The 26,847-nt window shown below is 38.5% G+C and overlaps 2 protein-coding genes across 3 annotated transcripts; both read left to right on the forward strand.

The window, feature by feature from the left end:
* Positions 1 to 1,580: 1,580 nt before the first annotated feature.
* LOC137733494 (protein SEMI-ROLLED LEAF 2) lies at positions 1,581 to 16,104 on the forward strand. 2 transcript variants are annotated; one of them, XM_088697259.1, is made up of 21 exons: positions 1,581 to 2,115; positions 2,634 to 2,708; positions 3,310 to 3,425; positions 4,697 to 4,811; positions 4,947 to 5,075; positions 5,339 to 5,386; positions 8,482 to 8,648; positions 8,768 to 8,964; positions 9,093 to 9,385; positions 9,468 to 9,617; positions 9,748 to 10,275; positions 10,388 to 10,534; positions 11,019 to 11,091; positions 11,877 to 12,001; positions 12,144 to 12,344; positions 12,443 to 12,580; positions 12,656 to 12,781; positions 12,911 to 13,135; positions 13,256 to 13,401; positions 14,381 to 14,444; positions 15,783 to 16,104. In XM_088697259.1, exons 1-19 carry the CDS (start codon positions 1,981 to 1,983, stop codon positions 13,394 to 13,396), a joined length of 3,129 nt encoding a protein of 1,042 aa, XP_088553385.1. In that variant the 5' UTR covers positions 1,581 to 1,980; the 3' UTR covers positions 13,397 to 13,401; positions 14,381 to 14,444; positions 15,783 to 16,104. The 2 variants fall into 2 exon arrangements, with proteins under 2 accessions (XP_088553385.1, XP_088553384.1); XM_088697258.1 differs by lacking the exons at positions 14,381 to 14,444; positions 15,783 to 16,104 and having other exon boundaries at positions 1,949 to 2,115; positions 12,911 to 13,396.
* Positions 16,105 to 17,723: 1,619 nt separating this feature from the next.
* Positions 17,724 to 25,971, forward strand: LOC137733340 (peptidyl-prolyl cis-trans isomerase FKBP42-like). Its single transcript, XM_088697274.1, has 7 exons — positions 17,724 to 17,769; positions 22,815 to 22,952; positions 23,456 to 23,608; positions 24,243 to 24,425; positions 24,553 to 24,665; positions 24,772 to 24,937; positions 25,412 to 25,971. The coding sequence occupies exons 2-7, from the start codon at positions 22,914 to 22,916 to the stop codon at positions 25,637 to 25,639; spliced, it is 882 nt and encodes a 293-aa protein (XP_088553400.1). The 5' UTR covers positions 17,724 to 17,769; positions 22,815 to 22,913; the 3' UTR covers positions 25,640 to 25,971.
* Positions 25,972 to 26,847: the final 876 nt, after the last annotated feature.

Below are 26,847 nucleotides of genomic sequence, written 5' to 3' on the forward strand. Positions count from 1 at the left end.
TCCCCTTAGCATTCTCATAATTTCATTAGTCGTTTTTTTGGCCTCACTAACTTTCATTGTATTGGACTGCACTACTTATTAATGTAATCATGTGTTTGTTAAGTGCATGGACTAAGTTAAATGGACAAAAAGGAACAAGTATGCTGCGTGGGCTAACTCCCTCGCTAGCAAGACCAGTTGAGAACCATGAGACACGTGGACTAGCTCCCTCACGTCTCTCTCTGCTCTATGTTTTCACAAACGCCGAGAGCCACCCTCGTTCCCCCTCGCCAATTCCCCCTCCCCCTCCTCTCTTTCTCCTCCCTTTTTTCTCGTTTTGCTCCGCCGAGATCCGGTTCTCCTCAACCCGATCCGATTGGCACCCAATAACCCCTTTGACGAGTTTGTTCACCCACAAGGCCTGCCTAGAGCTCAACATCTCGAAAATCGTCCTCTCGGATCTTCCGAACCCGGATCCGGACCTCTTCAAAGTCGGGTTCCTCCTTCTCTTTGCCAACTGCCTCCAGCCGCTCAAGATCTACATGAACGTCAAATCCATTATAATCTTTTCTTTAAAAATAACCAGAGGGGTATAATTCAAAATTACAACATTTCTGAATATTATTACTATTAGGTGAAATAACACTACACTAGAAGCTTCCATCATAATTCTTTGTTTTTGGCCTCCCTCTTTAAAATGATATTTTTCTTTAAAGTAATTCAAATTAGTGAGAAATTCAAACTCAATACGATAATTACGTACACGTAAAACAAAAACCACAGAAAGAGAGTGTGCCAGAAATAGCAGTAGCAGTAATAACTATTTCGTATATAAAACGGCCAAAACTTATAGGAAATTTAGAAATATAACCAAAATTTGAACCTTATGTAGAATTATAATCAGAATTTTAATTTTATGATAATTACAACCAAAAGTTGATTAAAAGTACTAATATATCCTTAATGTTAGGGTTTCTCACAACAACCAAAACCCAACTTATAAGATTGCAGAGTTGAATATAGTTGGAGATTTAAACTATCTTCAGATGTCTACGATCTTTAACTATACCTTTAGATATCTACAACCTTTAAACCATAATGAAAGCATGAATTAAAACAGAGTAAAACATAAATTAAGACCAAATAAATATACCACGGCAAATCCTCCAGGGGCCAGTGTGAAGTAAAACATTTTTTTCGAGCATAACTCTCAATGTGATGGGGAGGGAATCATCCTCCACTCGTAGTCCTTGCCTCCCTGCTGCTTATGGAGTCAAATTTTGTTTGGCCACCAAAATCTCTAATTCTTGCAAAGGCATAGAAATGATACGGCAAAAATGTTGCTGGTTTTGTTTTCTAATTCATGCTTTCATTGTGCAGAAATTCGGAAGGTTGCAGGAAGTTGTTCAAAAGTTGCAGAGAATAATGAAAACAAAAAGGCGATAGAGATTAATTCCTCATTATAAGGTTGTTTAAAGGTTGTGTTTTGCTTGTTATGAGAAACGCTAATATTTAGGGTATATTAGTACTTTTACGTCAAATTTTGGCTATAATTATCATCAAATTAAAATATAACTCTACATTGGGTCTAAAATGTGTTATTTTTCCAAATTTTCCAAAGCTTATTATACGACAAAATAGAGAGAGAGTGACTGTAATTTATTTAATTACTTATTTATTCTCCTTTCCTTTTCAACACATTTTCCTCCTCCGGTGGTGAACCTCGGTGATCCGTTCGTCTACTCGCTCGAACCATCTCCACCGTCCCATCCCCCGAGGAACATCCCCAACCACCACCGCCACTACCACCTTCTTCCCCATTCCACAATTCCGATTACCATTCCTTTCAGACCAAAAACCAAAAAAAAAGGGAAAAAAAACACACGAATTCCTATCTCATCGGAATTGAATTTTTTTGCACAACGGATACACATACATTGTACGCATATGTTGTTGTATATGATTTGAGAAAATTGAGAAGTGTGACAAAAGAAAAAAAAGATGGGTGTGATTTCAAGGCAAGTGTTCCCTGTTTGTGAAAGTCTGTGTTTCTTCTGTCCGGCATTGCGTGCGAGATCACGGCATCCCGTCAAACGGTACAAGCAGATGCTCGCCGAGATATTTCCTCGCTCTCCGGTGTGATCTCTTTTATTAACATTTTTATTATTGTTGGGGTTGTTTTAATTAATGTCTAATTGAATATTAAGTTTATGGTGCAAAGTTAAAAAAAAAAAAAAAAAAAAAGAAAAAAGAAGAACCATGTAAATTGTATACTGAACCAATGTGGGGCGTTTTGGTTATTGGGTTTTGAGGATCTTGTGAAAAATTGGTAACTTGTGTCGCAAGAAACGAGCAATTTTCTCTTTATTATTCACTAAATAATGAGTCAGATAATATGATGAAGCCTTCTGTGAGTTACACTGTCAAATTTACGGTTCTTATCGTGTTACCAGAGTGTTATCCAAAAATTGTTCACAATTTGGTGTTTACATTTCCCATTTTTTTTCCTCCTTTAAAATGAATTCGTCACAATTTTGTAATCGGTCTTTTTGTTTAATTAGGTTTTGAGCACAACTGGTATGTATGTAAAGTTTTTTTTTTTATGTTTGTTCCTTCAGTTGTGTTATTGGAACATTTCTTTCCTATTTTGTCAGGATGAAGAACCGAATGAGCGCAAGATCAGTAAACTATGTGAATATGCTTCAAAAACTCCTCTTCGTATTCCAAAGGTGCCACCTCTGCTCATTGTATAAAATGTGGTTCACCTTGCTGCCATGAACTTAAGCGATACTGTAATGTCAAAATTGGTGTATCCTCGTGTATGCAGCTGCTGATTTAAGTTGATTTTGGTGAAGGCCATTGTGGAATTTAGTAACGGTACTATTGATGTGGAAGTTTTCTTTTGGTTTGGAGGACCGTTGTTTATTAGGGCGGTTATCATTAACGACTACACCAAATTGAACTGGATAAAGTAACTTGGGATAGGCCAATTTGTACGAGGCATTAGTGTAGTGTCAGAATCTGAGATTAACTGAAACACAATACCTCTCATGTTTTGACTAAGATGATGAAGAATGATAGTTAAATGTGCGTACAAACTTAATTATGGAAAGCAATAACATTTAACTTTGAAATATGCTAAACATAAGGGATTAATTGTGTTTAAATGGTTCCTTATCTTTTAATTTTCGTCTGGCCTATCGTTGATTTTTTATCTGTTAAATAATGTTTATTCATTTTCTTGACCTTTCAGGTTATATAGATTTAATTTTACTTTTCATTTGTGTATTCTTTTGTCACGTTGATATAATTTCAAAATTTATAATTTAGATCACAACTACTCTGGAGCAACGGTGTTACAAGGATTTGAGGACTGAAAATTTTCACTCTGTGAAAGTCGTCATGTGTATCTACCGGAAGCTGTTGGTCTCTTGTAAGGAGCAAATGTGAGTTTTTTAGTTCATAATACATGTGAATGAATTATAAAGGTTATTGCCTAGTATGATCCTGTCTTCGGATTCCGAAACGTTATTGAGAAACGCTAGAGCATGTGTGGATTTTTACTATGGACAAATGCACCATCCACGGTTACTTGAGCAAACTTTAGAACTTAAACAAGTCAATCCACATTAGAAAACTAAGGCACTAATTTTTGAAGCTTGGGTTTTACATGTATTATGTCCAAATTGTGAACGAGCATCGGTGCGTTTCTACTTTCTCAACTCATCTTCTCATATGTGCTGACTTTGCCAAACATGCAGAGTAAATATGTTGGACGACATGGAGCATCTGTGGCCAAATCAGGCCAAACGAATGTCTGAATATCCTGCTCTGGCATCATGTTACAGTTAGAACATCCAGAATAAAATCATGTGACAATAAGTGGAGAGGCCTGTGATTATAGAGTGCAAGGTGCAGAATGTCCAATGTAGACTTTATGTTTACAACACAAACGATACTTTTGATTGGTTGAGTAGATTTGGCAAGCCTAAGGTTTATCTACTCTGATACAATGCGTAGAATGGTTAATGTAGAAAGTTTGTTGAGATCACAAACAATACTTTTTATAGGTTGACATAGATAGATTTGGCATGAGGTGAATTGACTGAAAATTTTCTCCGAGCTATGGAATCCAAACTAACCTTTATTTGTTTATTTATTGGTGATGTATTCGCTGATGCCAAAATCTGTGATTCATCCCATTAGTTTTCTCATATGGCATAGATCGTAGATACATACAGTCATATCTTGGCATATAGGTATACATATTTTATTTCCGGCTGAGAGAGGACGAGTCTAAGACGAACACAGACAGATTCAGACACTATCATAATTGGTTAGAATTATCTAAGAATAATATCAAAGAAGTGATTCCGTATAAGATGAATGGAGGCATGTATCAATGTGGTTCTTTAGATTTTCTTTGGAGAATTGTAAGCAGCAATACTTATCTGTTAACTCATTGTGTTGTCAGACTCATCGTGCCACCTATTTGAAGTAAATTTATTGTGTCTAATTGTAGCCCGCTTTGTATCTCGTAGTTTTTTCGTCTATTTTTCTGGTAATAGTTTTCTTGAATGCTTGTCCATTAAGGTATTGACTGACTTGTTGAAAACAGATTACAAAACTATCCTCTGCAGTTCGATTTAGCTCATGAATAGTTGTGCGGAAATTATTGGTTTTGATGTACAAGTTGTGATCTGTTTATTTATGGCAGGCCATTATTTGCAAGTAGCGTGCTTGGCATTGTACAGATTCTACTTGATCAAACACGACACGATGAAATACGTCTTTTAGGATGCCAAACTCTTATTGAGTTTATAAATAATCAGGTGGGAATTGTCGGCACATTCTCTCTCTTTCAGATTGTTGTTTGTTTTTGGTAATTGGGTATGACTTGCTTCTGAAGCTGCAGCCTTTTCTCCTATGGAAGTTCTTAATCTCATGTAGCTGTTTTGATTGTGCAGAAGGATGGTACATACATGTTTAATTTAGATGGCATAATTCCAAAACTTTGTCTTTTAGCTCAAGAAACGAGGGAGGACGGGACGGATAAGTGTTTGCGTTCTGCTGGGCTTCAAGCTCTGTCATCAATGGTAATTCATCCTCATTTCAATTTGGTCATTACTTCATGCACTGCTACTTGATTCGCATGTGATATTTAATTTAGTATCATGTAGTCTGATATTCATAATTTTCACATTGTCACCTAGTGCGAAAGATTTATTAGAATATTTATGCGTAGGTGAGAAGGGTAACTAGTGACTCATGCGGAGCGGCACTAGATCTTGTAAATCATAATCTTGTATGAGTTGCAAATTCTCCCATATGCACCCTCACAAGTGTTTTTTGTATGCAGGTTTCGTTCATGGGTGAATTCTGTCATATTTCATCAGAATTCGACAGCGTAAGTTTATTTGGCACCATTTACTGTTAAAGAAATCAACCCCATCTCATTAAAGGACTTACACAAATCTAGAATAAAGAATTCTAGAACATTCACTAAGGTTGGTTAGCTAGATTATCCAAGTTAAAGTAGTACTTTGTAGAAATGACTAGAATGTTGTCTCTTAAGTTGGTGGAAGAGTCTAGAAGAATGGTGAGGTTTCCACCAACATGCAAGATTAGTATAGATAATTCTAGCTTAGGAAGTTAGTGGAATTATCTAGATATCTCTAGCATTGTGTGTCCATGCTTCTCCAAGGTTCCATCCATGCCTATAAAAGGAGAAGGCATCCACACCATTTGTATCAACAAATCAACAAGAAAGCTTGTAAACAAAGCAAGCAAGTGAGAGTGAGAAGAAAGAATAGTCTTGTAAGAGTGTGAGTGTTCTAGATTTTGTCTCTAGAAAGTGAGTGAGTGTCATAGCTTCTCAAGAGTGTCTTTGATAGTTTGTGTTGTAATATTTTGTTTGTGTAATACAAGTAATTTGTTTACTTGTATTGTCTCTCCAACACTTGTGTTAGAGTTGTGTACTCTAAGTTTTTCACCCCAACAATTGGTATCAGAGCGGTACGATTAGGGACCGTCTCTATTAAAGCTCTTGAGAATCGTGAGAAGTTTAGTACTTCGCAAGATTATTTGTTAATCTTGTTTGGCTTATCGAAGCTCTGCCGACACGATGGGAGATCTTCAAGTTGTTGGAGGAATCAAGAAGTTGAACAACAAAAATTACAATACGTGGGTGACGTGTATGGAGTCTTACCTACAAGGCCAAGATCTTTGGGATGTCGTCGGCGGTAATGAAGTTACGCAGCCAAAAGAAGACACCAGCGGCGCTTTGAGGAAGTGGAAGATCAATGCAGGTAAGGCCATGTTTGCCTTAAAAACCACAGTTGAAGATGACATGTTAGAGCACATACGAAAGGCCAAGACACCAAAAGAAGCATGGGACACCTTCGCCACACTCTTTTCAAAGAGGAACGATACAAGACTGCAGCTTCTCGAGAACGAGTTGTTATCAGTGGCCCAAAGGGACATGACGATTGCGCAGTATTTCCACAAGGTAAAGTTTATTTGTCGTGAAATTTCTGAATTAGATCCTAGTGCTGCCATTGTAGAATCCAGGATAAAAAGAATAATTATCCATGGATTGAGACCCGAATATCGAGGCTTCGTTGTCGCTGTACAAGGATGGCCGACCCAACCATCACTTGTTAAGTTCGAGAATTTGCTTGCCGATCAAGAAGCTTTGGCAAAGCAAATGGAAGGGGTCTCGTTAAAAGGTGAGGAGGAAGCACTCTACACCAAAAGTAAAGGCAGCTTTAAGCAGCGTGCTGGTGGTGGATCTAAAAGAAATGGTGACAAGGAAAAAGGTCATCAAGGAGGAGGGAGTTCTCGGCCAGGGGGAGCTCCGAAGTATCACGGCAACCGTGGTCAGTCCCAAAATAATAAAAGATTTGAGGGCAAGTGTTACAATTGTGGAAAGAATGGCCACATGGCGAAGGATTGTTGGTTCAAAAGGCCTACAAAAAGTAATGTTGCCAACTCAGAGAAGAAAAGTGAAGATGATTGGGATGCCATAGCATATCTAGCTATGGATGAAGAATGGGATGCTGAAGCATCTTCTTGGTGGTGCTCAGAAAATGAAGTGTTGCCTGACTCAAGAGAGATTAAAGATATGTTGCAGGAGAAAATGGGAGACCAAGTTGCCCAAATCCAATCGAGTCCAGATGAGCTCGAGGAATTGCTTGATGGTAATGATGTCAAGCAAGAAGTACCTAAGAGTCATTGGAAAACTGAAGAAGTTAGATCTAGTGAAGTGGAAGTATCAACTCCACGATCACAACTAAGAAGGTCAATAGGAATACTGAAGCCAAATCTCAAATACGCCACCGCAACCATAGTAGAAGAAGCAGTTGAAGCTGAGATGTGTAAAGAAGCATCACAGAATTCCAAGTGGCATACATCTGGGCGAAGAGGATGCTGTGTTAAAGAAATATCAAACTTGGGATCCAGTGGCAAGGCCAAGAAATGTGAAACCCATCTCATACAAATGGGTGTTCAAGATGAAGCGTTGTCAACCCAGTGTAGAGAGAAGAATGAGATGGTGTTGAGAGGGAGTGTTAAAGAAATCAGCCCCATCTCATTAAAGGACTTACACAAATCTAGAATAAAGAATTCTAGAACATTCTCTAAGGTTGGTTAGCTAGATTATCCAAGTTAAAGTAGTACTTTGTAGAAATGACTAGAATGTTGTCTCTTAAGTTGGTGGAAGAGTCTAGAAGAATGGTGAGGTTTCCACCAACATGCAAGATTAGTATAGATAATTCTAGCTTAGGAAGTTAGTGGAATTATCTAGATATCTCTAGCATTGTGTGTCCATGCTTCTCCAAGGTTCCATCCATGCCTATAAAAGGAGAAGGCATCCACACCATTTTTATCAACAAATCAACAAATCAACAAGAAAGCTTGTAAACAAAGCAAGCAAGTGAGAGTGAGAAGAAAGAATAGTCTTGTAAGAGTGTGAGTGTTCTAGAGTTTGTCTCTAGAAAGTGAGTGAGTGTCATAGCTTCTCAAGAGTGTCTTTGATAGTTTGTGTTGTAATATTTTGTTTGTGTAATACAAGTAATTTGTTTATTTGTATTGTCTCTCCAACACTTGTGTTAGAGTTGTGTACTCTAAGTTTTTCACCCCAACATTTACTGCTATGTCTAATTCTTATATAATTGTTTCTGATATAATTACCTTATCGCTTTTTTTAATTGCTATTTTATCTAACTAAAAAAATGTGCTCATTTATGTTCATAGACTCATACAATTTTAAATAAGTGTCATCGTCTGCTTGTAGCTGTAGGAATAAAAAAAAAAAAAAAAAAACCTATAGGGACACTTTTTTTATATCAACTATTGTTTACAGATTCTTTTTCTTTCTGTCTTTTTTCATGTCTGGGTTCTTCATAACTTCTAATGGCATTTATGGTGTAGTCCAATTTTCATCTTTTTCAAGCCACAAATCATTAGCATCCGACAACCTTTTATTTTCCTTTTGTAAATCAGGTTGTTTCAGTTGTCTTGGAAAATTATGGAGGTCCAAAGAATAAGTCAGAAAAACAAGACATCCAGATTGGAAGTCCAGGAGAAGTTTCACCTTCACTAGAACCCATGACAAGGATTTCGTCCTTGAGGCTGCTAGGGAGTGAAATAGGCGAAGTCCATGTATCAGGGTAGTTTTTCTTGGCACAGTATTGCGTAAATAACTAACTAACTATCATTATGTATCATTCTAGCTATTTCATTATGTTATAGCTAATGTATTATTTCTTCTTCTTGTTTTTGTTTACAGGGACGACATGAATAACCCCAGATTCTGGTCAAAGGTTTGCCTGCACAAGATTGCTAAGTTAGCCAAGGAAGCTACAACCGTACGGCGTGTATTAGAATCTTTGTTCCGCTATTTTGATAATGGAGATCTCTGGTCTCCTAAACATGGACTCGCGCTGTCTGTCTTGATGGATATGCAGTTAATAATTGAAAATTGTGGTATTTAATTTTTCTTCAAATTGCTTAGAACTTGTTGCCTCTGGGAACTTGACTAGTCTTCTTTTGTGATGAAATTAGTTGCACTCTTCCAACTGATATTTTGATGACCTGTGAACTGCTTCTTGCAGGGCAGAACAGGCACTTCATGTTGTCCATCTTAATTAAGCATCTTGATCACAAGAATGTTCTTAAGAACCCAAATATGCAGCTCGACATTGTTGATGTTGCCACCTCTCTTGCTCGAGAAGCAAAGGTCCAATCATCAGTTGCGATAATTGGTGCTCTGAGTGATATGATGAGACACCTGCGGAAAAGTATACATTGCTCACTTGATGATTCAAATTTGGGGGCCGAAGTAATTGAATGGAACCGAAAATTTCGAGCAGCAGTGGATGAGTGCCTTGTGCAGTTGACACATAAGGTGATGATAACATCCATTACATTTCTTTAAAGATGGAACAAATAGTCTCACAAGGTAGATTTTATTGCCTTTTATTGTGCAGGTTGGACATGCAGGTCCTGGTCTTGACATGATGTCCGTGATGTTAGAAAACATGTCTAACGTTACCGTTATGGCTAGAACCTTGATTTCTACTGTTTACCGTACTGGTCAAGTTGTGGCGACAATACCTAATTTGACATATCAAAACAAGGCAAGAATGCATCAGTTATATCACTTCCTTTGATACTTCCTTCGATCTACAATTATTAGTGCACAATACCAAGTTTCCATCTGATTTTCTTTGTTTTCGTTTTGTGGTTTGAATGTCTGAATTTCTATAGACATTTCCTGAGGCATTATTTCATCAGTTACTCGTAGCTATGGTCTGCGTAGACCATGAAAGCAGGGTGGGCGCACACCGTATTTTTTCTGTCGTGCTTGTTCCCTCATCTGTTTGCCCTCGTCCTTGTGCTGCTGCGCCCATTACTACAAAGAAAAATAATATTGGAAGGACCCTCTCTAGAACTGTATCAGTATTTTCTTCATCAGCTGCGCTCTTTGAAAAATTAAACCATCAATCTCACTCACACGAAAACATTGCTCAAGAGATGAAGGACAAAGTTGTAATTGTGGAAGAAGCAAAGGTTCCTAACGAATCCATGTTGAACAGATTGAAGTCCAAATTTAGTTCAAGAAGGCATCCATCAGCTACAAGTGAGTCTATCGGTAATGAGGATGGTTCAGTCAGCAATCACTCCATGATGAACCGGTTGAAGTCAACTTATAGTCGAGCCTACAGTATTAGAAGGAACCCATCAGATACACCTTCTGCTGATGAAAAAACTACTAGTATTTCAGATAAAGATTCGGTATTGTTTGTTGGTTCTGCTATTGTCATACAATGACTATGTGCTTTGAACACTATAGTATTACTTGATCATCTTCCATTGTGACCATTTTTCTTCCGACTGATTTTTGCAGACAATGTCCCTTAGGTTAAGCAGTCGTCAGATTACCCTTCTGCTTTCATCAATCTGGGCACAATCCATCTCTCCTTCAAATACACCTGAGAACTATGAAGCAATTGCTAATACCTACAGTCTTGTGCTACTTTATGCTCGAACTAAGGTACAACTTCCATTTTTGCTTGCATGTTAAGGTACAGCTCCTATTTTTCCATTTTGCCTCGTGTTTGGATATTGCTTTTTTCTCGAGACTACTCAATTTCAGGGTAAAGTGGGTTTTCCCAAATTATAGGAATAAAGTACTTTGCTATTAGTCATCAGCTCTATCCTTACCAATCCACCATTATCAATTCGATCATTCAATCCTTAATTTAAGCTAACTGGCTCCCGAGCCTTAAGCTATAAACTAAAAAGGCTACATCAATGACAACAATGAAGTTAAAATGACATGCTTTTGTCCCCCTTGTCTGGAATCTTGGGTTTAGATAACAAAAATATTTACTGTTAGTCTACAGAATTTCAGGGTTAGTGGATTTGTAATTTGTGCAAGTTACAAATCGACTTTATAATGAAATTTGTAGTTAATTTTTTTTTCTCCTTGTTTGGTCCCCAATTTTCACTTTGTTTGGATTCACTATGTCATGTAGAACACCTCCGATGAGACCCTGATCCGAAGTTTTCAGCTAGCCTTTTCCCTGAGGAGCATTTCTCTTGGAGGAGGTAAGCCCTCGAGTCTACAGACGGTTTCTTTTCCATAAGTTCTTTAGCAACATAAATGCATTGCTCATCTATAGTGAAATGCCAAGATTGAGATTGTATTGTTCATAAATTTCTTGCTCAACATATGATTTAGGAAATGTGTAAGTTTTCTAATGTTACGGCTCAGTAAAACAACTCAGTTATTGGTAAATTAATAGAGGAGTGAGCTGGAGAGTAAATTACAGTTTAATCTTGCCCTCTGTCTTCTATTACTGAATTTTTAACTGTTTGGTCTAGTTTATAGAAGAATTTCCTTTGAAACATGTTGTAATGGTGAGTTTCAGTCAAGAATTTTGTGCCCGATTACGAGTCTCGGGAAACATACGTGATAAGTTGCTGTATTGTTTTGGCTGTAAACCTGATGTTGTGTTTCTTCACACCTTGACAAACTGAAGTACATACAGATTTTTGCTTCTTATTAACTATATGGTAAATTGGTAATCAACTCGTTGATTAAGTTGCAAGTGGATGGTGGCTTAAGAGATATAGCATGACAGCAAAGCATATCTAGTATAGAAGGACATGCATCGTAAGAAGCAGCTTTCGTTTAATGATGCAGTTTCTATTGAATACGCCTTCTCGTAATATCCTAATATCCTCTATTTAGTAAGTATGATATTTTCAACTTTAGTTTGTAATTCCATATTGAATATATTCGTTGCACTGGAATGTAACTGACGGCCGCAAACCACTTTGGGTTGTAATTTTTTGGATGCCATTTTTAACTAGGGGATTTCATATTGCAGGATTGCAGCCATCAAGGCGCAGATCCCTCTTTACTTTGGCAACATCGATGATCATCTTCTCAGCTAAAGCCTACAACGTGGTTGCTCTCGCTCCTTGTGCTAAAGCAGCACTTACAAATGAAACAGTACGTGCAACAGAGTTTCCGGACCCCATTTCCGTTGAATGTTAAATTGGCGGACCTTTTAAGTTATTTGTAGTTTGATTTGAAGTTTCCGAAGTTAGCCTTGCTCAATACTGGCGTGTATGCTTTCATGACATGCTGTTAGGTTGATCCATTTCTACGGTTGGTTGATGATTGCAAATTGCAAGCTATCAATTCTGGAGCTGACCAAGTAAGGAAAGTTTATGGGTCAAAAGAAGATGATGAGGATGCTTTAAGGTCACTTTCTGCTATAGAAAAATCTGAGAGCCAATCCAAGGAATCATACGCTACCATGATAGTGCAGACGCTTAGAAATTCACCAAAAGTAAACTTCCTATCACATTGTGATTATCTGAACCATGTCTAGTTCTTTGTAATTACGATTCTGATACTAGCTATTTCGGTTTTCTTTTTTAACTACAGGATTCATCGATTATAAAACAGCAGTTGCTTAATGATTTTCTGCCTGATGATGCATGTCCACTGGGAGCTCCGTTGAACATGGAAACACCCAGAGAAATCGACCAAGTTGGCGTACAAGATGATGGAGAACCTGATAAGGTAATTTACTCGAACGACTTCCTCTTTTTTATAATATCCAAACAATTAAGTGTACATAATGACTTTATTGTGCAGGCGGAGCCCCCATTATTCACAATTGGGGATGATGCACCCAATGCATCTGAAAATCTAACCGACCCTGGCACAAAAGTTGCAGTGGAAAGTTTAAGCATAATAAGCGTTGATCAGCTTTTAGACTCGGTAAGTGAGGCCGCTCACACACTGTTGCTGGTTTGTGGCCTTTGTAGAAATCAGACAGAAAATACGTAAATCAATGGACATTACATCAAGTTGAACATTGTGCTAAGTAAGAGAGCGATTCATGTGCAGGTTTTGGAGACAACACATCAAGTTGGAAGATTATCAGTCTCCGCTGCTACAAATATGCCTTACATGGAAATGGCTGGCCAGTGTGAGGCTATTCAAATGGGGAAACAGCAGAAGCTGTCGACATTTATAGTTTCCCAGCAGAGACAAGAAAGTTTGATTAGATTTTCTAATGATTGCAACCAGGAAAAGGAAACACTATCTGTTGTTCCGCTGGGCACTCCTACGGTATTTTCTTTAGCATACACCATATGGGAAAGTTATAAATTCAATCCCTTTATTTTGCATTGCATGCATACTATGTTTTTAGCATATTCTGAGTTTCCGAAAACCATCTGGGACTGCAAGGTGGAAATCCATTCCTTGAATCAAGTGCTATTTCACTCAACCAATCTGTTGGCAATGGCTGTTCGATGCTTTGCGCAACCGAGTATCAGCCCTATCCACACTTTCAGCTACCGGCATCAAGCCCCTACGATAACTTTTTAGGGGGCGTTTGTTGCGCCGGACTATCTCGGACTAGATTAGCTTCAAGGACTAAGCTGGACTGGCTTAGATTAGACTAAACTGGACTAACTTAGTGAAGCGTTTGGTGCAGTATTGGACTAAGAAGCTGGATAATAACAAATTCTAATATTATTTTATTTAATATATAAATTATTAATATTTTATTATGATCTTATCTTTTTCTCCATCTTTTCCTACCATTTTCGTCCCACTCTTTTCCTCTTCTCTCATCGTCCCACCCTCTCCCTCTTTTTTTCCTCTTAGACCTCTCAATTCATGTCTCTTTCTCATTCCTGGTCAAACTCCTTATTGATTCCAGTCTTTATTTCTCTGTCCTCCCTCTCTCTCTAGCTATGCGTTATTCGAACGGAACCTCACGGCTCCAATTTTTACGACGAGTTGCAGGTTTCCCGATGTGTTTTTTGGTCAACCCTCATTAAATTGGATGAAGTTAGCACCGCCAAAAAATTTATCACCATCCCTGGACCGAGATCTTAGCTTTGCATGCTCAAATTTGTCATGGATTTGAAGAAGCCCAAACAGGCCAAGACTTCCAGGCCATTTTTCGGCCACATTCAACCACATTTTGGCTTCGATTGAAGTAAAATCGTAATCTTGTCACTCCCAGCTTCAATTTGGTATATTTTATATGAAAGTTGGTTGTGAAATGGATCTGAAAGAGAGTCGGGAAGTTAATGATTGATCTAGGTGACCGGCGATGACAAGGAGTCTGTCGGGAGTGGTCGTTGAGCATGACAAGGACGAGAAATAGAGGATAGTCTTAGCTAGTCCCATGGTTATTGGGGGGTCTCACTAAGACCTCTTAGTGAAGGGTTTTGTCCATGCTAGTCCCTTTTAGTCTCATTAATGTTAGTCCCAGCATGGAACAAACACAGTATTGAACTAATAGCTAGTCCAGTCTAGTCCAGTCCGAGTTAGTGAGGGCAAACAAACGCCCCCTTAAAGGCTGCAGGTTGTTGATCCGTGTAGAGAAAAATAGCCTTTGTAGCACGTAAGAAATTCAGGGGGCGTTTGTTGCACCGGACTGTCTCGGACTGTACTAGCTGCAGGGATTAAGCTGGACTAGCTTAGACTAGACTAAGCTGGACTAGCTTAGTAAAACGTTTGGTGCAGTGTCGGACTAAAAAAAAGGATAATAACAAACTATAATATTATATTTTTTAATTCATATTTAATAATATTATATTAATTAATTCTACCTTTTTTATTCTAATAATACTCTCCCTCTCTCTGGAAGCCTCCATCTTTTTCTCCCTTTTTATCTCCTTTGTTCTCTCCATCCCACGCTCTCCACCACGTCCGAAACCTCTTGATCGAGATCCCATCGGACGATCTCCGGTTTGGGAGGGAGCGAAAACCGGCAAAGCTGTGCAGATCGGAGACAGAGGCATCGAGATAGAGAGAGAGAGACTGGGGGAGAAAGATCGAGAGGGAGGAGGTTGAGAATCGATAGATCCGAAAGGTGTGAGAAATTGGAGATGGAGGAGTCGGAAGAGAGAGACTGAGGGAGAGAGAGATTGAGAGGGAAGAGACTGAGGAGAAGAGAGTCTTCGAGAAGGTGTGAGACACTCTGGTGGAGGTCGCGGTGGGGTGTGGGTGTGGATGTGGTGTGTTTGCTTCGGGAAGGAGAGTTGCAGAGATGGGGGAGAAGAAACAAGGAGAGGAATGACGGAGAAGGTTCGAGAGATTGAGGAAGGGGGAAACACGGGGAAGTGGTGGAGAGAGCTTTCCAAGGTTTTCTCTCCGTCCCACGCTCTCCTTCCCTCCCCTATTTTTCAGGTTTTTATTCGGTGCAAGATTCGAAGGTTTTTATTCGGTGCAAGATTCAAACTGGAGAGAGCTTTCCAAGTCCGTGGATTCAATCGGAGCCGCAAGTTTGTGGAGCGGCGAAACCGGGCTGCAGCGATGCCTGGCGAGCTGACCGGCGACGAGTCGGGGTTTGTGGAGTTAGGGAAGTGAGAGACAATGATGGCTTGGATTTCTTGGATCCGTTTCTGTCAAACCCAATATTGCAGACTTGGAGATCCTTTGAGATGGAGAAGATGAAGGAGGAGAGAAGCAAAGCAAGCAACATGAGGTGAAGCCTGAGGTGAAGAACAGAAATGGAGGTGAAGCAGTGAATCGAAGAACAGAAACACGAGGTGAAGCGAAGAACAAAAACGGGACTACGAATCCCCTCGTTTTTGGTAGCTCTCGCTAAGCCCACCTAGGGCAGGATTTAGTCGGCACGAGTCCGGCTTAATCCCATTAAACACAATCCTAATTTACACCAAACACTGGACTACTAATCCTAGCTAAGTAGTCCAATCCAGTGAAACTTAATTCGGCCAAACAAACGCGCCCTCAGTGTTAACAACATTGGAGCGAGCGGCAGTTGTATCTGCAACAAGTTTGTGTTGTTCCCGATTCAGCCAGCCTTGTTTTCTCTTCATATCTCTACTGACCGACTGCATTCATTTATTCATCAATGGTTGATAGGGATGTTCATTTTATGCATCTATTGGTCTCTCCCTCGCTTTACTTGTTTGATATTGTAAAGTAAGAGTTTTGCTTACCCACACATATTTTTCTTCCCAACCGTTCACTACTGAAAAAGAAAACGTGCGGGAGATAATTTTCATGTAAAGTATAAAGACGTGAAATAGGTAAATTTCATTTTCGTACCTTCAGTGTGAAGTGAAAGCATGTTAATTTGTGTATAAAAATTACTTAATTTTGTGTAAAAGAGGAAAGAACTTTACTGAGATTCAGTTTTGATGCAAAAGATCAGGCTTTGACTGCAACTGCAGAGCATACCAAGAATTTGAGTAAGAAGGAATACCCAAGTTTTGAGGACAACCATGTTTGAGCCACCCAAGATGACTCAAACAAGGATATTTGCTCAACAAGAGAAGTTTATACAAAAAACTGATTTCCATTCAAGTCTGCCTGCTTACATAGAATACAAACATATTTATAGGCTTAGGAGGAACCCTCCCAAACCTCACCTAAAACTATTTGGATACAAGAGGCATCATCCTTTTTATCCCTTACATAAGATAAGGAGAGATCTTCTCTACATCACAATTAACAATGCTTGACTTAACACTCAAACTAGTCTAGATGAGATTCCTTACTTTATAACACATCAAATACTATTCTAGTGGGGCAACTTATTGTCCAACAACATAATTTTGGATAATGATCTTAGAACACTAAAATTGTAACTTATTAGCTAATGGAAAAATGACGTGCTCAAAAGGGTGAGGGTAAAAACAACATAGAATGTGAAAGTGTATTTTGACTAAGACTTTATTTTTTAGTATACAATAATTTATAGTTTTAGTTGGAGCATTTTTCATGATAAAAAGAGTTGAGTTGACTAGAGGTAGCTGCTTTCGTTCATGTCTAAATGTATCAAATAAATAGACCGTTGTCATGAATATGTCCAAATGTATCAAATAAAGGAGGATGGATGGGCAAAAGCTATTTGGGCACAACAGATTTTGTTGAACAAATAATATTATCTACACTAAGGGGTGCGAGGGTGGGGAAATAGGCTTAGCCCAATAACCTAAAATGTCTCACTTAGAAGTGAAGAGTAATATTACTAGACTGTAATACTAAATGGCTGTGCACAGGAGATTTAAACTCGAAAGATTAATTAATTAAAGAAAGTGATATTCACACGTATATTTTTACCTCTCACATACTCTTATTAATTTTTGGCTATTAATACTTTAATTCATTTAATCCGGTGATTGAAAATTAAGACGCATGTGAGAGGTAAAAATGAATATTTGATAGCACTACCTTAATGAATTAATTAATTTGTTTCTCCCTATAATCTTCTTCGATTGTTGGAAACAAAACACAATACAGATTCTATTGGACTAAGATTCTCTCCCCTCCTCTTCTCGTCCCTTTCCATCCCCTTCCCTCACATTCTCTTATTTTGTCTTTTTTTTGCAATAAAAAATTAAAATAAGATATTGATGTGGCTTAACCGTAACCGTTCAAATAGGAGAGAAGGGAAAAAAAGAGTGAAGAGAATCCTACTTCGATTCTATTACTCGCTTCTCGTCTGTATCTCATCACACAAGTAAGTCTCGCTTTTTCCTTTGGGGTGTGATATCCACACATCCATTTTTACTTTTTATACGCCTTTTCAATTTTCAACCGTCGGATCGGATGAATTGAGGAATATCAAATAACAGAAATCATCAAGGAGTGTTGTAAAAAGGGGTGAGAAGTAAATAACACACCCCTTTCCTTTTCTACTTTCCGTTTTCTGTTTGTTTCCCGAGAAAATTCCAAAGAAAACGAAACCCTTTTTAATTTTTGTTTTGGAATTTGTTGAATGTTTTATGTATATTTCATGAATGAAACTTGTTACAAGATGCGGCATATATGGAAAAACAAACAAGACAGCTAATGCCAACATCATGATGACCTTCAAAGCTAATGCCAACATCATGATGACCTGCAATCCCTCTAAACTTATTCTATTATCCAGCTTTGGCTTTTACAATAGGAATAGCCGAAAGGAATGGATGAAAACAGTAGGTGAGAGGGAGGACCGAATATAATAGCTAGGCAATGATAGTAGGTGAGCTGTTTCTCCATCACCACTAGACACCACTTGTTATTCTTCTAATATTTAACCCTATTTTTAATAATGACATCCAATACTCCCCCTCAAGCTGGATCCAGTAGGTTGATGGATCCAAGCTTGCCAAGAAGAAGCTGAAACTGATGAGAGGCCAATGATTTTGTGAATAGGTCCGCAAGTTGATCCGAGCTCCTTACAAAATGCGTTTGGATAACCTGAGATTGAACTTGTGTACGAACATAGTGACAATCGACTTCAATGTGCTTGGTTCTCTCATGAAAAACTGGGTTGGAAGCAATGTGCATTGCAGCCTGATTGTCACAGAAAAGGGACATGGATTGATGATTGAAAACACCTAAGTCACACAGTAAACCTTTGAGCCAGATTAGTTCACACGCAGTAGATGCCATTGCCCGATATTCTGCCTCAGCACTGGATCTTGCAATGACAGTTTGTTTTTTGCTTTTCCATGAGACAAGGTTGCCTCCCACAAACGTGCAAAATCCCGTTGTAGACTTACGATCAATGGAATTGCCAGCCCAATCTGCATCACAATAACCTGTAATCTGAGTGCTTGCATTTTTCTTCATGATTATACCACGTCCCACAGAACCTTTTAGATACCGAAGTATCCTTTTGACTAGGTTAAAGTGCTCCATCGTGGGAGAGTGCATAAATTGGCTAACAATACTGACAGCATAGGTAATGTCGGGCCTTGTGATGGTCAGGTATATCAACTTACCAACCAACCGCTGATAATAACTTATGTTTGGAAGAGATTGACCCTCTAAGCTGACCTTAAGTTTAATGTCAAGAGGTGTAGGGACCGGTTTAGCATCACTCATGTTTGCTTCCTTAAGGAGATCCAGAACATATTTGCGCTGGTTAAGGAATAAGCCCTTGTGAGATGTAGCCATTTCGATGCCAAGGAAGTATCTCAGAACACCAAGATCTTTTATTGCAAAGCGTTGCTGAAGGGAGTGCTTGAGTTCTTTGATTTCTTCAGGGTTATCTCCGGTAATGATCAAGTCATCAACATACACAAGAACAACCAATGTACCAGCGGTGCCTGAGCGTACAAATAAAGAGGAGTCCGCATTGCTTCTTCCAAAACCAACACTGATAAGGACTGAACTGAGCTTAGCATACCAGGCTCTCGGTGATTGTTTAAGACCATAAATTGATTTGTGCAGTTTACACACAACATCCTGTTTATGACTTTGAGAGTGACCCGGTGGTAATCTCATGTAGACGTCTTCTTCAAGCTCACCATGTAAGAAGGCGTTTTTTACATCCATTTGATACATAGGCCATCCTTTGTTGACAGCCACAGACAAGAGTACGCGCACTGTGTTCATCTTTGCAACGGGGGCAAAGGTTTCCTTGTAATCCACATCAAATGTTTGAGTGAAGCCACGGGCCACTAATCGTGCCTTGTGTCTTTCAATAGACCCATCCGAGTTGAATTTAATCTTGTATATCCACCTGCAGCCTACTATCTTCTTTCCTTTGGGCAGTGGCACAATGCTCCAGGTTTTATGTTGATCGAGTGCATGCAGTTCATCCTGCATTGCTTGCTGCCACACTTGGGATTGGTTAGCTTCTTGAAATGATTGAGGCTCTTCATGCGCAGATATATTACTCAAATAGGCAGTGTAATTAGGTGACAACTTTTGATAAGAACAATAGTTGGATAAGGGGTGCTTGAGCTTGTACGTAACAAAGTCTTGCAGTCTTGCTGGTGGGTGCCTCTCACGAGTTGGATTTCGTCGAGGTATGGTAGGAAGAGACTCTTCTGAAGGTTCTTTAGGACCAATACTACGTAGAGTTTCATCTTCTACAGGCATGTTGCTGTCGTCATATGAATCCGGTTGATTTGGAGCCACAAGATCCATTGTGTGAGTTTGATCACCCGCATTGTTGTGTATCTCAGTCCTTGGCAGTGGAAACATGTCCAAGATAATCTCCCCCTGACTTGTACTATCCAGAGACTTACTGTAATAAGAGTTAGTTTCATGAAATTGAACATCCTTTGAAACAATTAATCTCTTAAGTTGTGGATTATAACACTTATACCCTTTTTGTGTGGACGAGTAGCCAAGGAAAATGCATTTAGTTGCCCTAGGATCAAGTTTGTCTCGATGTAATGACTGAACATGAACAAAACAGATGCATCCAAAGACTTTGAGGTGAGACAAGTCCACCTTTCTGTTCTTGACTATCTCCATTGGGGATTTGAACCCCAAAACCCTACTAGGTAATCTGTTGATCAGGTAAGCTGCTGTCATGACGCTTTGAGACCAAAAACGTTTTGGTACATTCATTTGTAACATCAATGCCCTAGTTTTTTCAAGGAGATCTCGGTTTTTTCTCTCGGCAACACCATTTTGTTGGGGTGTGCCAACACAGCTAGTTTGATGTATGATGTCATTGTTGCTCAAATATTGAGTCATGACTTGGGACATGTATTCTGTGCCATTATCAGACCTTAGGGTTTTGATTTGAGAAGAAAAATGATTTTTGACAAGGTTGTGAAAGTCCTTAAACACTTCCATCACCTCACTTTTTGATTTTAACAAATATAACCAGGTGGCTCTTGAATAATCATCAACAAAAGTTATGAAATATTTATAACCATCAAAAGATTCATTTGTTGGTCCCCATAAATCAGAGTGTACAAGCTCAAAAAGATGAGAAACTCTAGACATCGAAGACCCTAGAGGTAGTCTTGTTGCCTTTGACAAATGACAAGTTTCACAGTGGGTTGATTCTTTGCCTAAGTCAGGAAATAAGGTGGATAAGATAGGTTGAGATGGATGAGCTAGTCGTTGGTGCCACAAGGTGGAAGCTTGAATGGAGGTATGGATGGACTTTGACTTGGCATGGAACCCACAGGAAGAGCTTTTTGATATGTAATAGAGACCATCAAGGTAAAACCCCTCACCAATCGTCCTCTTGGTTATACAATCCTGAAAAATGACAGTTTTTGGTGAAAAAATGGCCAAACAATTTAAGGAATTTGTGATTCTTCCCACTGAGAGAAGTTGAAATGGAAATGATGGGACATATAGGGCCATAGACTCTATTTGATCAGATATCAGGTGGATTTTTCCCTTTCCTACAATCCTAGCACCTTCACCATTAGCAACAGATACATGTGAAGGATTATGTAGTTTCTCAAATCTATGTAACTTTGACATTTGATTAGTCATATGGTCTGTGGCACCAGAATCTACAACCCAAAAATCATGTAACTCATTTATTTTAAGAGCAGTTTGGAAAGCAGTTACGATACCTTTCAAGTCTGTCTGAGGTACATAATCAGCATCAGCTAAAAAACCTGCAAATTTGCCCATCAATGCAGTAGTACTTCCATCTTCATGATCAACCGATCCATCCTCTTTTCCCTTCTTTTGTTGGAGATACGCTGCGAACTCATTTAAAAGGATGGCAGGATTTGCAGTGAACTGTTGATAGGTATCAACATTGTTGATAGATGAAGATGTTGCAGTGTTGGCACGAGGGTGTGCTCGACTTGTCTTTGATGCGGATTTATCCTTCATGAAGTCAGGTTTGAGTTCTGGATGTAGGATCCAGCACTTGTCTCTCACATGCCCGATGTTGTCACAATGTAGGCACTTTAAATGAGGGTTTTTTCCTTTATATCTTTTTTCATTTGTCAGGTAAGCCCTAGCTTCTGTCACGTTGGTTTTTATACCATTGTTCATGACTTTTCTCCTTACTTCCTCACGTTGGATAGTTGCACAGATACTAGTGAAGGATGGTAGCTCCGAGTTCATGAGAATGTGACTTCTCAAATCCTCATATTCTGAGCTCAAGCTAGACAATAATTGAAAAATTTTATCTTCTTCAGTTCTTTTAAGGAGCACAGAGAGATCAGTTGTGTGAGGTCTGTACACATCTAACTCATTCCACATGCTTCTCAAAGAACCAAGATGTTGAACAAAGCTTTTACCTTCTTGCTGTATGTTGGAGATATCCTTCTTGAGTTGAAAGATGCGAGCTGCATTGTTTTGATTTCCATACATCTCCTTCACGGTGGTCCAAAGGATGAGAGACGACTCGGAATAGCTGAAGATTTCAGCAATATTCCTTTCCATAGAATTTAACAACCATGACATGACCAGTTGATCTTTACATAGCCACCCTCCATATTCTGGAGAAGAAGCATCTGGTGCAGGTTGACTGCCATTGATGAAACCGAGTTTGGATCTTCCACCGAGAGCAAGACTAACAGCCCTTGCCCATGGCAAATAATTAAACTCATTCAATAATACTGAACTGAGTCGTTGGTTTGGATTGATATCCATTTCAGAAGCACTTCCAGATGAAGAAGCAATGATACTTCCATCTGCCATTGTTTTTGAAAAATAAACACAGCAGGTTCGATATACAGAACTGGCTCAGGATGATGCCCGCTCTGATACCATGTTGAATGTTTTATGTATATTTCATGAATGAAACTTGTTACAAGATGCGGCATATATGGAAAAACAAACAAGACAGCTAATGCCAACATCATGATGACCTTCAAAGCTAATGCCAACATCATGATGACCTGCAATCCCTCTAAACTTATTCTATTATCCAGCTTTGGCTTTTACAATAGGAATAGCCGAAAGGAATGGATGAAAACAGTAGGTGAGAGGGAGGACCGAATATAATAGCTAGGCAATGATAGTAGGTGAGCTGTTTCTCCATCACCACTAGACACCACTTGTTATTCTTCTAATATTTAACCCTATTTTTAATAATGACATCCAATAGAATTCGAATGCAATTGCATTAAATTTTGCGTCTTTGATTTGGGTATTTTTAGAATTTTGAGAAGACCCATTGGATTATAGAAGCTTGAAGCAATGGAGGATGTTCGGGAGCAGGCTGAGCAGGAAAATCAACTACTTGGTATGTTTTTTCTTACTTTTGGCTTTAATTTCCAGTTCAAGTATTAAGTCATACTTTTTACGCTCAATCAACTCTTTCAGCTGCACTCGGTTTCTGTAAAAGCAAATATATGTCAAATCTTAGACTCGTAGTAGGTTTTCAGCTTCAATTAAATGTCAAATTAACCTGATAAGCGGGGTTTCGAGTGATTTAGTTGGACTAAATGAATACATGGAGATGTTTTCTTCAAGAACAATTCTTCTATCGGTCATTATTGAGCCAGAAAGATTTCGGAAATAATTTGTAGGTAGACATTTAATAACTGCTTCCAGTACACTGATTCATCGTTCCTCCATGCTTTTATGTTGAGTAACTCAGAAATCCTGTCTTCCAAAACTCATGTAGTACCGTATAATGTGCAGGGGAAAGGGGAAGATTGTCGTTCCCCTCTCCGTATGAGTGAGTTAGATTTCCAAATAATCATATATTTAACAACTACTACTCATCTTTTCATCTTGTTTCAGAAGATGGTACCTTCATTCGTGGGGAACCTTCAGAAGATGCTAATGGCCCCCCAAAAGTTGATTCTAAGGTGGAAATCCTTCACGAGAAAGTCACAAAGCAAATCATTAAGGAAGGTCATGGTCAAATACCATCCAAGTATTCAACATGCTTCTGTAAGTGTCAAGTGGTTTCCTTTTTGGTAGTGCTGTGCTGTGTACATTAGTTGAAAATCTAAGAACTGTTATGTGCGCATGTGTTTGTTAGTATGGGATGGGAGTAAGACATGAATGAGCTTGTGGCTTGCAAACAGACACACAACATCCACGTTCACAAAGTTGTGTATGTATATAGGAGAATTAAATGTGCATGCATTAAAGTTTATAAAAGGGATGCCTAAGATACATGTAGAAATATCTTGCAGTGAATTTTTACTCTGGTTTTTTCAATCACTGAGTGATTGGCATATGTGTGATAGTACCCTACAGGGCATGGACTGAGAGCACGGGACACAAGTTTGAAGACACATGGGATGAACAACGACCACTTGAAATTATTTTAGGAAAAGGGATTAGCCTTGCCGAGTAGTCTGTTACTTTTTATATATACAAAGTATATGAAAACGAGTTCTGGCATGTTCCTTGTTCAGTCTGCAATTAGTTTGTGATTTCTTTATTGCTTTTATTCTCTGTAATTCGTAATTACTTGTCATTCCAGATTATTTGGGTCCATAAGCATTTAAGCATTATCTAGGGGTATTCAATGGAATGGACTTCTTCTTAGTAGTGTATTTTTGTTACTGCAACATAGAAAAAAGAAATGACTGGCTTGGCTGTTGGGGTGTCCAGCATGAAATCTGGAGAGCATGCCCTATTACATGTAAGCTGGGAGTTGGGGTATGGGAAAGAAGGGAGCTTTTCTTTTCCGAATGTTCCACCATTGGCAGATATATCATATGAAGTTGAGCTTATTGGATTTGATGAAACCAAAGAAGTAAGTTGCTCACTTGCTCTCAAATGTCTTCCCAAGTAGTTACCAATTGAAGTTTCAGAATCTCTTTTCCAGGGATTTGCTTCAGTAATATAGTAACATGTATATTTGTGGGTTTTTCCTTTCATAGGGGAAAGCTCGTAGTGACATGACTGTGGAGGAAAGGATTGGAGTAGCAGATAGAAGAAAGATGGATGGAAATGCTTTACTTAAAGAGGAAAAACTAGAGGAGGCAATGCAACGGTATGAAATGGTTACGCGCTTGTAATGCTTACATATTTTATTTATGGCTGATGAGCTTTTGAGTTGTCAGTCTCTTTTTTGTATTTCCTTTCTGACAAGATTCTAGTGGGTTTTCTCAGGCTATAGCGTATATGGGTGACAACTTCATGTTCCAGTTGTTTGGGAAGTGCAGGGATATGGCTTTGGCTGTTAAAAATCCATGCCACCTTAACATGGCGGCGTCTTTTATAAAGCACAAGCGTTATCAAGAAGCCATTGGACAATGCAGTATTGTAAGTGTAATGCTATCACAAGAAAGTCATCTAATTTTGTGTGTTCAGCGATTGTGCTATTCATCATTAGACACTAGAAAGTTGGGTTTGTAGGTTCATTTGTGAGCATTACTGCATCCCAAAAGTTTCAATATTCATTTGCTTTAACCTGCCATTTTGGATTGCCGTAGAAAATGAAAATGTTCTTACTATGGACCCGTAAAAATTTCTAGGCTCACTGGCACCATTCTTCAGTTAATAATCGAATTTTAGGTCCTATGCGACTCTTATGATCTCTTTGGTGTGTTACTGCCCATGCTTCATCATGTTGTTCAAACTAAATGGCTGTTAGAACTAAAAATTGTCAATGCAACTAACGTCTATTAACCGATTTTTCTCTTCGCTTGGATTTGGCAGATATTTACCTTTTCATGAATACCCTTAAATTGTCAATGCAACTGTGTTAACTGTAATTGGACGAATGAATGCTCGCAGGTACTGACAGAGGATGAAAACAACGTCGAAGTGCTATTTAGGCGAGGAAAAGCCAGAGCAGAGCTTGGGCAGACAGATGCTGCACGGGAAGACACTCTAAAGGCAAGCAAATTTGCACCTCAAGACAAAGCTATTGCAAGAGAGTTATGTCAGCTTGCTGAACACGACAGCCTTGTTTATCAGAAACAAAAAGAAATCTACAAGGGAATTTTCGGACCAACCCCATAACCTAAACCCAAACGGGATAATTGGTTGATCATCTTTTGGCACTGGCTGTTGTCATCGTTCTATCGTCTCTTCAGGCGCGAAAGGCATAAAGCTGAGTAGTCAAATATCTTAAGCTCTTGAATTGCATGATAAATGAGGAAATTCGTGTGTTGAACTTGCTAATAAACAAGACTATGAAATGTGACCCTCAAGGTTCACTCATTTACATCTCGGGAGAGAGTTTAGATGCCAATAGTTTTACCCAGAAACGAAGATACGGTGGTCAAATTAAAGTATTGAACTGTTCTAAACTGTTAACAAGAGTTTTATCTCATTTTCACTTTGTTTACTGAGTTTTTTGTTGTGAATTTTCCGTCACCACCATAATCTTTTAGATGGTGTGTAAAATGGGTCAATTTGTTTCCTTGAAGTGCTTCTTGTTTCTTTAGTTTATCTTTGGCCGGAGAATATTGTTTCTTTATTAACGAATTAGGGGTCTATGTGGATGGAGTGATTTAAACATAAGGATTCGAATTTGTACTACATTATTGATTTAATTAAGAAAAACTATTAAACTAGTAGTGAGCTCGGGGAATTGTTCCTATTCTTATCTAAACTACTGGCTAACAAAATGCTTTTTGTCAACTAAAAGAGTGAAAAGACAATTGGGGTGAAATCAGACGAAGAGAGTTCAAACTCTTTTTTTTTTAGTTTTGAGGATGAGGTGAATCCAACGAGCTTACCTTATTATTATAGAAATCGGAAAGATCAGGGGAATAATCTATAAGGTTTGGTTCTCTAATGTTGATTATGAGTCTGGGGCAGTAATGTAATTTCATACAAACTAAGTTTTGATATGTTTTTTTTCAAACTTCGCCTACATGTCATCAGAGCATTTTTAATTTTTGTTTTTTTTAAAAAGAAAAAAACCCACTTGTTCTCTTTTCCATATATTTTTCTTTTTAAAATTTTCATATTTACACGGGCATAATGCATGGGCTCCGTTTAATTCTCTAAAAATAAAGCATATCATGTTTTAGTAAGCGTATGAAATTGAAGAATCAAAATGATTTTAATTTATATTTTGTATAAATAAGCATGCCATATTATATGAAATCATAAAAATATTGGATTGAGGTTTGAAATTTCCTCATCCAAATGGACCCAATTTTTGACTTCCTCTGTCGAACATAATTGCCTTACCTTGTGGAAAAGGGATAGGATATGTT

The sequence above is a fragment of the Pyrus communis genome, chromosome 7, assembly GCF_041283825.1.
Source record: "Pyrus communis isolate YQ-2024b chromosome 7, ASM4128382v1, whole genome shotgun sequence".
Lineage (NCBI taxonomy): Eukaryota > Viridiplantae > Streptophyta > Magnoliopsida > Rosales > Rosaceae > Pyrus > Pyrus communis.

Coding starts and splice junctions, on each gene's coding strand:
- LOC137733494 (XM_088697258.1), top strand. CDS start 1,981: ATGGGTGTGATTTCAAGGCAAGTGTTCCCTGTTTGTGAAAGTCTGTGT. Junction 5,387..8,481: donor TTTCATCAGAATTCGACAGC/GTAAGTTTATTT, acceptor TTTGTAAATCAG/GTTGTTTCAGTTGTCTTGGA. Junction 9,618..9,747: donor ATTTGACATATCAAAACAAG/GCAAGAATGCAT, acceptor GAATTTCTATAG/ACATTTCCTGAGGCATTATT.
- LOC137733340 (XM_088697274.1), top strand. CDS start 22,914: ATGTTCGGGAGCAGGCTGAGCAGGAAAATCAACTACTTG. Junction 24,426..24,552: donor GATTTGATGAAACCAAAGAA/GTAAGTTGCTCA, acceptor TTCCTTTCATAG/GGGAAAGCTCGTAGTGACAT. Junction 24,666..24,771: donor CTAGAGGAGGCAATGCAACG/GTATGAAATGGT, acceptor ACAAGATTCTAG/TGGGTTTTCTCAGGCTATAG.